This window comes from Vanessa atalanta, chromosome 2, assembly GCF_905147765.1.
Source record: "Vanessa atalanta chromosome 2, ilVanAtal1.2, whole genome shotgun sequence".
Classification (NCBI taxonomy): Eukaryota; Metazoa; Arthropoda; class Insecta; order Lepidoptera; family Nymphalidae; genus Vanessa; species Vanessa atalanta.
This window is the reverse complement of record NC_061872.1, coordinates 13342592-13353772: the sequence shown is the minus strand read 5'-3', so window position 1 is coordinate 13353772 and position 11181 is coordinate 13342592. Positions and strand designations below refer to the sequence as shown.

General features: G+C 40.4%; 1 protein-coding gene across 2 annotated transcripts; it reads right to left on the bottom strand.

Moving 5' to 3' along the window:
- Window positions 1–127: 127 nt before the first annotated feature.
- LOC125070900 lies at window positions 128–10729 on the bottom strand. 2 transcript variants are annotated; one of them, XM_047680912.1, is made up of 18 exons: window positions 10574–10729; window positions 9662–9761; window positions 9136–9261; window positions 8672–8790; window positions 6979–7207; window positions 6717–6847; window positions 6258–6407; window positions 5937–6030; window positions 5519–5705; window positions 5232–5357; window positions 4937–5081; window positions 4617–4739; window positions 4253–4389; window positions 3909–4009; window positions 3727–3843; window positions 2052–3371; window positions 1825–1908; window positions 128–846 (listed from the first exon to the last, which is right to left on the bottom strand). In XM_047680912.1, the coding sequence occupies exons 1-18, from the start codon at window positions 10603–10605 to the stop codon at window positions 763–765; spliced, it is 3405 nt and encodes a 1134-aa protein (XP_047536868.1). In that variant the 5' UTR covers window positions 10606–10729; the 3' UTR covers window positions 128–762. The 2 variants fall into 2 exon arrangements, with proteins under 2 accessions (XP_047536868.1, XP_047536876.1); XM_047680920.1 differs by having other exon boundaries at window positions 1825–1905.
- Between the last annotated feature and the right edge of the window lie 452 nt (window positions 10730–11181).

Sequence of the window (11181 nt, the reverse complement as noted above, 5' to 3'; positions counted from 1 at the left end):
TGGATGAAAATCAACCACGTGAATTCACACACCATCCCGTATTAGGTTAGCGTGGTGGAATAAACTGCTAACCTTTTCTTTTAACTTTACTAATGAACAGGATCTTTTTATAATAATACAAATATCATAACAAAAATAACTTTATTACAAAATATCCCACCCACAATGGACATACTGATTTCCACTTAGCACAAAGATACTATTTATTTAGACACTAGCAAATATATGATCAAACAACAGTAGACTGAATTTACATTGAAATACTTAAAGCAATAACAATGTAATATTGTAACAGAAAATATATTATACTAAAGGAGTCGTTATTTACAAAAATACTACTAGAATATTTTTTGGTTCACGGCTGCCCTGTTATTCAGTAATACAAACAGTTGAGCAAATGTACATCTGATCAATATTCACTAGAACAATAATGTTCCTTTGTAGATTTGGCAGCGTGCATGGGCAGGCTTCAACACACATTTTTTTCAAACCATTGTAAAAGATACCGTCTTTTTTTACATTTCAAGTTATTTTCCGTAGCAGACCTTATAATACTTTGTCTTTTATTGAAACTTATCAAGTGATAATATTGTACAAAATCACAATCAATTTTATGTTCTGATACAATTTATACAACACATTTCTAGCGATAAAAATGTTACTTTTATAATAAAACCCGAATGTTATTTGTAGAAAAAAAGATCCAAAATATAACGCATTCATATCTCAACATGACTGAACACCGAACCCTGTGCACGGGAGTCAATGCGGCGCGGGGGGCTTCAGCTGCTTCTGCTGCTCCAGCAGGCGCTCCAAGGGAGACGGGCCCGGGCCCGACCAGAGAGACTGAAATATATGTAAAACTATTGATTAGTACTTGAAAAAATACTAAATACAATTTTTTACTACTCCTTTATGAAATAAATGCCATCATTTAAACACGTTAAATTAATTGGTTATGTCCGTGTTTGGTATACAATTATAACATCCGCAGTAAATTAGTCTATCTATGCGTCTTGCTAGGCCTGATGTCAAATCGTCACGGTAGCAAGCGTAAGCGATCCCGTGGCGCCCGCCGAAAGACGGAGAGGGTACCGCTGGTTTTTTAGTGGGTAAACCCGGCGTACCTGGGCGCACTCGGCGTCCAGGGCTCCGGGGAGTCCCACACACGTGGGGGGAGCGCGTAAAGCGTTTTTCCAGCGAGAATAAAAAAAAGGCCTAATGTCAAATACTCAACTACCAAGTCGGTTTATTTTTATAGGTACATATAGGGAATAAGTTCTTGCTTAACACGTTTGCATCTTACCGGCAATACTTAAAATAAAAGTTAACCTACTATTTTCTCCACTTTAAAAACCACTTTGCAAAATACTATTTGAATTTGTTATAATCAGGTTTTTTCTAAGTGATCCATAATAAAATTATTCTCTTTACATTGAAATATCATCAAGTAACAAATACTACCGGAACCTTCGGCTTATTTTTAAGGAATAAAATGAATATTTTTTAACATTAGGTAATCGATACGTGAAAATCGGAATACAACATTCTGTCGCCAACATCAGTGAGGCACGAGATTGAGCTGAACAGAATTACCATGCTTTGTTCTTTCACACAAGGCACAAGGGTTTTGAAATCTAACAAGCCCCGGTGGGGTTCAATTATTTTTTCGGTACCGTCCAATCGAGCAGAGCCAATGACGTATATCCCATCTCCTAAGTCAGACAGTTTTGTTGAAGGTTATGGTCACTGAGAACTGTCTGAGACCAGTAGTAGAAGTATAGATATGTTATGACTAGGGTGCGCGCGTCGGCGGCTACGCACCTGCTGCGGGCGGCGCGACGCCCACGCGCCGGCGTCGGGCGCGCCGCTGAACAGCGAGTACGTGCTCGCCTCGCCTGCGCTCTGCTGTTTAACATAACAGGAAAATAATTGACACATTGAAAGAGGACAAGGTATTTTACGGGGCAAAAAGATTAGTACGGTTTGATTTACGCGAATAAACTTTTGAATTAAAACATTTAATCAATTTTATTAGTCCATAGACTCACTTCGATGTCATCTAAATTTTTCATAGCGGCGCCCTCGTTGCCGTAGGTCTCGTTGTAGTTGAGATGTCTTTGTTGCATGTCTAAAACGTTGGTCCCAAAGTTGAGCCCGACGTCCGAGTCCTTACTCCCCTGAGTTTGGAAGTTTTGTTTATCCATTATATTCATCTGCAAGGGTTGGTATCCGAGCTTTTTGAACTGAGGATACATTGAGGAATCGTAGCTCACCGCCGGATTGTACGGAGCGAAAGTGTTCATAGATGAATTAAAATTTGGAGATGTAACCAGATTTTGGAGTGTTTGAATTTGAGGTTGGCCGATAGCTGATTGAATTGGATAAGTGGGAGACAAATTTTCGGGCTTACTCTGCACATTCTGGCTTAAATTCTGTCCCATGTTTGGCAAATTTTGGGTCAAATTCTGACCTTGTATCTGATTATAAGGCATATTCGTGTAAGGATTAGACATATTCGACGGTAACGAAGAATAGAAATTCAGCGGCGGTGTGGAGAAATTCTGAGGATTGAAATTTGGTTGATTTTCTGGTTTCCACCACGACATTGGCTGTTGGAAGTTCTCATTTGGCGGCGTTGGCCAATTCTGTCGCGAAGTTTGAGCGTTAAACGGCGAGTTATTTCTAGGACTATCGTCTCTAAATTTGTTATCATTATACTGATTCTCTTGCGCGTTTTGCCAGTAACGGTATTGGTTAGCGAATCTGGGTGGCAAATCGCTCAAGAAGTTCTTTTTGTCCCCACCTGTCATTGGATATCCTTGGTTGCCAAACTTGTGGCCATCTTGGAATAGCTCTTGTCGGGAGCTCTGCTTCTGCAACGCGGCCGTTCTCACGTCTATTTCTTTTGGATTGACCACCGGAAGTCTTATACCTTGGTTGTTAACCACCGGCGCTTGGTAGTTAGGGTTATAAATAATACCTGCGTTTTGTATACCATATGCATTTTTCTGGAATGTCATCCTAGGACTATCACTGTAACTTTGAGCAGACATATTTGGCCAACTGGAGGTCTGTTCTCTCTTTGGTTGAAAGTTTTGTGAATTCGGACTGTTAACTTGATTAATTTTAGAGTCTTTCTTGTCGTCTTTCTCAAGTTTCTTCGGTTCCGGGTCCGGGTTTTGTAAATGTGGATATCCGGCGGATTTATCTTTCAACGATAGAATACCGCCTGTTTTCCTACCGATCGGTATGTTGGCAAGGGACTTGATCGGTTTCGGTTGAATCATCTTCGGTTTATCGTCCTTGCTCGAGCTGTCGTTGCTCTCGCCCACCGAATCCGGGGTCGGCGGAGGCGTTATGAATTTGACCTGGAACGAAGTGAACCCGTCTTCAAAAGTAAAGAAAAGCTTGTTAAAATGTAATGTAAATTAGTTTTATTGTATTTATTTATTGCACGCGTTTTCACATACGTGACGGATCGTGATTCCGCGAGTTTCTTTTGGGACACAGTGTGTTGTACTTCTAAATGGAATTTGAATTTGTTCTGAATTTTGAATCTGAATTTGTTCGTATTGAATACGGATTGTACTATTATTTTATAAATATGTAACATAAACAAGTATTAGTTATCCTACCCAGTTATGTAACGACCTTTGACGTATGAAAAACCCTCCCCCACCACCACCTCATCCTTTAAGAAGCGCTTTTATGAACCATCGTCACCTGTTTGTTGGTTTCCTCCTGCTTCCTCATGATGGCCGCCATGGCGATGTTGACGCGCGACTTCCGCACCTCCCTCTTATCCTCACCCCTAGCCGCCTCGTCACTGCATTCGACTTCCTGCGAAAACAAGCACGTTGTGAGTGCACCTCGGGGCGCGCGAGTGCGGCCCGCGGGGTGCGTACCGGCGGCGGCGGCGGCTCGTCGCTGGCGGCGGCGGCGCGCTCCTCGCGCGCGCGCTCCAGCGAGCCCTGCGGCTTGAGGATGCCGACGCGCTTCTCGCGAACTGTGGACGACCGAATATGACATCAATTCATGTGGACCTCCAGAATATTTGTACCATTCTATGCCATTCAACTCATCTTATATTGTTGTAATAATGCGATTAATTCGTGAACATTTTTTTTTAAATATATATTTATAGTAACAGCCTGTAAATTTTTATGGCTCGATAAGAAATATTAAAAACCAAATACATTCAATTATAAAAGAACACGAGATACTCGTGTGTTAAGGTAGAAGCGGTCACCTTTTTCCCTGAAGTCCGCCTCGGAGATGATGACGGGCACGAGCGGGGCGGGCGCCGCGGCCAGCGCCGACACCGTCTGCTGCAGCAGCGCGGGCGGCGCCCCCACCGCCTCCAGGCGCTGCGAGCCGTCCGCGTCGCTGCGGGACGTCGCACGTCACACCGGGTACCGACTCACACTCGCTCGCTCGGATCCCCACCATTATAGTACTATTTGACCCCAGCGAGTCCGATGATTACGTTTAATATTTTCTGATACAAATTTACAACAGCACCGTCATACGAATATTAAAACGATATCGTGCCCCCTGGGAAACTCGGACGCTAGTGAATGCGGGCGTCAGAGCGCGCACGGGGCGGTACTCACGTGCGGCAGGCGAGGCGCGCGGGGTGCAGCGCGGCGAGCGCGCGCGCGAGGCGCAGCACGCGGCGGGCGCGCGCGCCGCGCTCGCGCTCCGGCTCGCACACGAACGGGCTCGACGGCCACGACCTGCGCCACCACGGACTTTTAATACGAATCTAGTTTTATTTCGTCGATGACCTCGTGGCCGAGGGCGAGTGAGATGCATAGTGACCTTAAAATTTAATGATTGAATTTGACGAATCGTTATCGTATCGATCGATTATAATAGTTTCGAAATGAGACCGTAAAGTCCCCTTGGCCGAAGCGACGTTCGCTCCGCTTACCCCGTTTCGTCGTCGTGCGGATCGGTATCTGGTACTTTCGAAGAATCCCAATTCGAGTGATTGTTGAATTTGAGGTCCTTGAATGATTCTTCCAGCGGTAGGAACCCGTTCAGCTCCTCGTCCTCCGGGAGAGGTACCGAGTCATCTAGGATATCATATTATCTTTTTTATTATTTTTTTCTAGTCAATTCGATTCGAATTCAAATATATCCACAACTTTACTTTTAATAATACAAACTCCAATAGATTTAAAAAAGTACTATGTAATTATATAGAATTAGTTTGGTGTACGCACATGTATCGTGCGTGTGCGCGTGTTGCGCGAGACACGTTGCGTGGTGCGCGAGCGCAGCCCACAGCGCCGGCCCCCACCCCTGCGCCACCTCCCTCCGCGCACTCGCCCACTGCAGCCACACCTTCACTGCGGATGTATTCGATTACTACAGGTTATTGGAAAACGTATCTCAGTTCGATACACGAAGGAAGGTCTACATTGGATATTGATATAATAAAATAATGATTTACTATGAGAAAGAAATAAGACTTTCATATTAAAAAAACAAGATTCCGTATTATACTCACGTGCTGGCAACGGTCGCTCTGACGGCTCGTCGCTAGCGCAGGCTGGCAGCAGCAGCGCCAGCACCACGGCCTCGGCGAGGGCCGCGGCCAGCTTCGCCGCGGTGGCCTCCCCCTCGCTGAGCGCGCTCAGCTCCACCGCGAAGTCCTCGGTGGTGGACTGCACCAGCCATATCAGCACGCAGGCCATCTGTGAGCGCATATTGCTTGCAATAATGATTTGCCAAGTTCGTGACTTTTAAAACTTGAAATAGAGTTTTATATTTTTTATTATTCTTAAGCAGCTATATATAATACATTACATTATACACAAAATAATACCGTTTAATTTCGCTCTATGTTCGGAGTCGGCATGAAACTTAATATTAAGTACAAACCTTTAACAGTGTACCTTTGGTAACATCCATCGTTCATCTTTTACCTTTATGAGCGTCATCGAGTCGAAGCTATCGGTAGCTATGAGCGGTGACAGCGAAGTGCTGAGGATGGCCACTAACTCCGCCGCCGTCTCCAACCTAGAAATAATTTTAAAGTGCATTAGGATCATTGTTGAATTGCATTCGTGGCATTCAATAGCATATTATATCACAATAGAAGTTAAATAGTAAGTAGAATTTAGTTACTGTGACGCCTGGGGGTGGGGGGATCGTGCCAAACAGTCCACAGCATTTCTTGCAACTATCTGTTTTGGGATTATTTATCCTTGAATATTTATTTAATGTAGGTACGTGTCAACACTTACTGCTCCACGCTATGCAAGTAGTGCACGGCGCGCACGAGCTCGTTGACGTAGGAGTGCGAGTCCAGGCGGTCGGGCACGTCGGGCGCGCTGGGCTTGCTGCTGGCGAGGCCCGGCAGCACGGGCAGCGGGGCCGCCTCGCGGACGTCACGGCTGCGGGTAAAAGCGTATGATATGTCTGAAATATATTTATATATTTGGAAAAGATGGATAACTTGAAATCTTCATTCAAAATGAGGGCTTTTCTTCAGTTATTAATCATTACTTTTCTAAGTCCAACACTTATAGTGAAACTTGGGAAGTTGAGATTATGGTTTTTTATTCGATGTTTTGAAAATAGTATTCAGTAATATTTTGCGTATCTGAAATCTTGAAAAAAATACTGTACATGTATAAAATTGACCTAGCCCCAGAGATTCAACTAATAGTACGTCGTTTTTTAATAAACAATTGTGTAGGTACCCGGCGGCGGCAGCCAGCGTGCGCGCCAGGTTGGCGGGGGCGGGGGGGAAGGGCGCGCGCACGAGCAGCGAGCGCACGTGCCAGTACACCGCCGCCAGCCGCCGCCCGCGCCGCCAAGACACCAGCGCCAGCTGCACGTCGTAACATTACACGGATATAGACGTCACAAAGCGGGTACCGCAAGAAATTGTATTTCGGGGCACGTCTTACATTATGAATGCATAACTGTCCCTTGCCGCGACGAAGTGTAACAATGTCGTACCTGATTGTACGGCTGCCCCGAATGAACGGACACAGCGAGCGCGTGCCTGTAGAAGGTGTGCGCGACGCGTAGCTGCTGCCGGTACCGCGCCAGGTCTCCCAGGTGCACGAGACAGTGCTGGCACGCGTACCGCGCCGCCGCCGCGCCCGCAGCGCTCCCCGCGCCCGCCGCCACGCCCCCCGCGCTCGCCTCCCACCCCTCCACCGCGCCCAGCAGTGACGCCCGACGTCTGCAAACATCACCGTTGATCATTATTTTCACACGTCTATGTCATGCGTTATACTTGCTTATTAATTGTTAACAATTTATCACCGGTTTACATAAGAAATAAATACAATACCTCTGAAAATAATCGGTATAATAAAATTACTCATCGAAAACCAACTTAAGCATTTTTAACTGTTTTTAACGTATATATAGAATTCCGCCTCTTCCACCGATTACCGATTTAGATGAAATTTGGTATGGAGACAGTTTGAGTCCCGGCGAAGGACTAGGCAACTTATATTAATTCACCCCTCGATGGTGTTGGAGGATGATGGTTTGTGTGCTATAGGTAACGTTTTATAAATTGCCCACGGGTAAAGCCTTTGAATTAGCTAATATATATATTAGACTCATATATAGGAGTAATATTAATGTATTAATATACTTACAATAGAAGCCCCTTATCATATCATGTTCCATAAGACATGCCCTTTTATGGAGTATACCAATTAAGGATCTATTAACATGACTAATAAATTTCGTAGTGGGTTACAATGTGAACTATTGTTAAATACCTATTCCACATCTATATCCTGTTCCAGTGACATGAGAAGTATATACTATACGACTGACCTTGGATTGATACGATATTGTTGGTCGATATTTAAAATATTTTATGATATTCATTATGAACTCGGTAACTAAAATGGCGTTAACTCAAATCGGAATTTTGGGAATGAAATGAAAGATATAAGTGATTAAGTAGAAGAGTGTTGTATTATACATAAAATATATCAATCAAAAACTGTTTGTAGTTGCAGAACTATTAGCAAATCGCTCGGAATATGTAAATTTATTTTAATAAAGTGTACGTCGAAAGTTCTCAAATAGTTATCAGAATTTTAAAAACATAAATTAAAATTTAAGAGTAGATATCTTTCATATTTATGGTGAAACATTTTTTGTATTTTTTTTTACTATTATTACGTTAATCATTAAAACAAAAACAATGAGTGAATCAGAAACAGCTTTCTTTTTTTTTTTTGCTAATGCCCTAAAAGGGCAATTCATTTGTATAAATGAGGAAAATAAATAGGCCAATCGTAGATCCCTGAGGTACCCTGAGAGATCTTCTTTCGGTTACGTAAGCTCTGTTTGTGCGCGCCTCATTTAATTTACTGTTTTTGTGTCTGAGCAATTCTGTTGCAACTCGATCACAAATACAGAGGTTCAAATGTGGTTTTTCTACCGTGGTGACATAGCTTCCTGGCTAGAGTATCAGTCCTGTGACTACAAAAACATCTTCTATTCACACCCAGAAATACCGAAATCATAAAAAGGCCCAAATATTCCTACATTTCATATTTTTAAATAACTTGACACTTACTTAAATATTTTACCTAAATTCTATGAATATCATATTTAATATATTACAGTTAAATGATAGATAGCCGAAATAATTATTTTTAAATAAAAAAGTTCTCACCTAAAGGGAAGGTCTAATTTGAATGTTGTGCAGATCTGATGTAACAGGCACAGGTAGAACCCCGCAGCTGCCTGCAGCACCCATGATAGCATTGATTGAGCTTCACTTCTGAGTGCATTCTGAAAAACAAAACATAATCTCTGAAAAATATTTTGGCTACAAATAAGCATAGTAAAAACTTCAAATATCTATAGCCATTTCTTTATAGCCTCCAATTGGATGATCTCTATGCATAATTCAATTGATAATGTTTACCAACAAAATATCAAAATATACTTTATCCAAGTGGTTTTGAACTACTATTTTGCAAACTTGTTTCAAGTCAAACACAGAAAACTTTTCTTTTAATTTATGTAAGAGCTCATAAATAGGCTTTACTGCTGTAAATTGGCCGGCCCTTGTGCCTTAAGGGCTACTTTCCTTAAGAGGAAAACACTAAATAAATCTACATTAGTATTGGATACCTTTCTGTCTTTCGAAATAGCCTGTAATGCTTCAATTTGCTGCTTGAAACCAACATTCCAAAGGTCCTGCTCTACTTTCTTCTCAAGTGCATAATCTAAGTCCAGCTCAAGAACCTTTTGATAAACCTGCAAGAATAATATATTTGAATAAAGTACTAGCTGGCTGGCTAGTAATTTCTAATAAAACCTTGTATGCATTTGTAGCATATTAGCAGCCCGTAAATGTCCCACTGCTGGGAGGCTGTACCCCGCCACATTGTATTATTATGGTGTATATTTGTATTTTTATGCTCTCCTTATTCTTACACTTAATCTCAGACACTAAAACATCTTATAAGCACGAGCACCACTCTATTGCTGATAATTTTGCGAGGTGCACGCCTTGAGTGAATAGAACTATAAAGACTATTGAAAAAATTGGTCTTAAAAGTTAAGGATTTGTAGTTTTAAATAAGCAATCGAAAAAAAACCATACAACATTGCTACTTGAATAGTTAAGGTTACTCCATAAATTATGTAATGTAACCTTTTGCAACTGTTGTTGTGTTGCCCAGAGACTCTTATCTTGCAGCATTGAGGTACCACTGTTAAATTTTAAAATTTTCTGTTTCAACTCTTCTGCTTCCCTGTAAATATTAAAAATATGCATATAGGCACCAGTTAAAAAAAAAATTAGTTTATTTTTAACAAAACAAAATTTATGCATTCCAGATATAATTTAGTATTACAATTTATTATTTGTCTATTTTTGAAAGTATTTATTATTTTCTCTAATCCTCCTCAAAGTGTTTTTCTTCACCACCAGACCTTGTATGATTATAGACAAATATGTACATAAAAAATCAATGGTATGTGCATGGATTTCAACTGACTTCATAAGTTGATATCTATGTATGAACATGTACTGGTGACTAGGTAAATTTAGGTTGAGCTGATGTATTATTCTGTAAGCAAACCTATGATATTCTTATATTAGTATGATACACATATTTGCTCAGTATTCTTTTCTGTTCCTTTAAATTGAGATGATCATTCAATGCTTTAATTTTAAATAAAGGGATTTGAATTTAATGAATAGACAATAGCATTTTTTTTTTATATTTTCTATATATGAGCTGGTCTATTGTGAGTTATCTACCTAGCTAAGTATTATGAGAAAATTAAGCATTAATATAGTAATATTTGATCCCAGCGAGTTGTAGGAATATAAAAATATCTATTACTACTGTTACACAATGCACTGCATTGTGTTTTTAAATTGCGTAGCGACTTTTAATAAACATAGTATGTATTGACATTTGAGACAAACATAAAACCGTGAAATTTACTATGTTTACATATTTTCAGATTACGATATTACGAAATATATTTTTTGACGAGAAATATGTGGTGTGTTATAACTAGTAAAAATTATATTGTTTGTAAAACATAAACCAACCTTAACATTTGCACGGCAGCGTTTAGAACCATTTTTAAAGAGGCTTAGAGCCTCGATAATTGTCATAGCATCAGTAAAAAAATCTGGGAAATTAAATAATATAAAGGGAAAAGAAAAGTTCTAAACACAAATTATATCCATTCGGACAAATAAAATAACGTTGTCAATGTCAAAATCGTCGATTATCGTTTTCATTTTTCATCAACACGACAGACGTCATTACTTATTGTTATTACATTTTTTTGTATTATCCTTAGGTCGGACTTAAGTACTGCGTCACGCAGCCTCAGCCTCATTTCAAGATATTTTTCAATTTGTCGTTGTATAAATATAATCCAATGGATATAATAATAATTTAGGAGTTCTACATCTTGCGTCATCCCACGAAATTAGATTTTATAAATTGTTATTTTTTTTTATCATATAAAATATGACAAAATATTTCTATTTTCATCGCTCTAATTATTGATTTTGTAAACAAAAAAAAACATAATTTTTACTTTTTCCTACAAAAACGGTAAAAATACTTATTTGATTTGAAGTAGAAGTAGTAGAAGAAGTAGAAGTAGTAGACGAAGGAAACTTATTTATCGTAAAGATAGATGTTT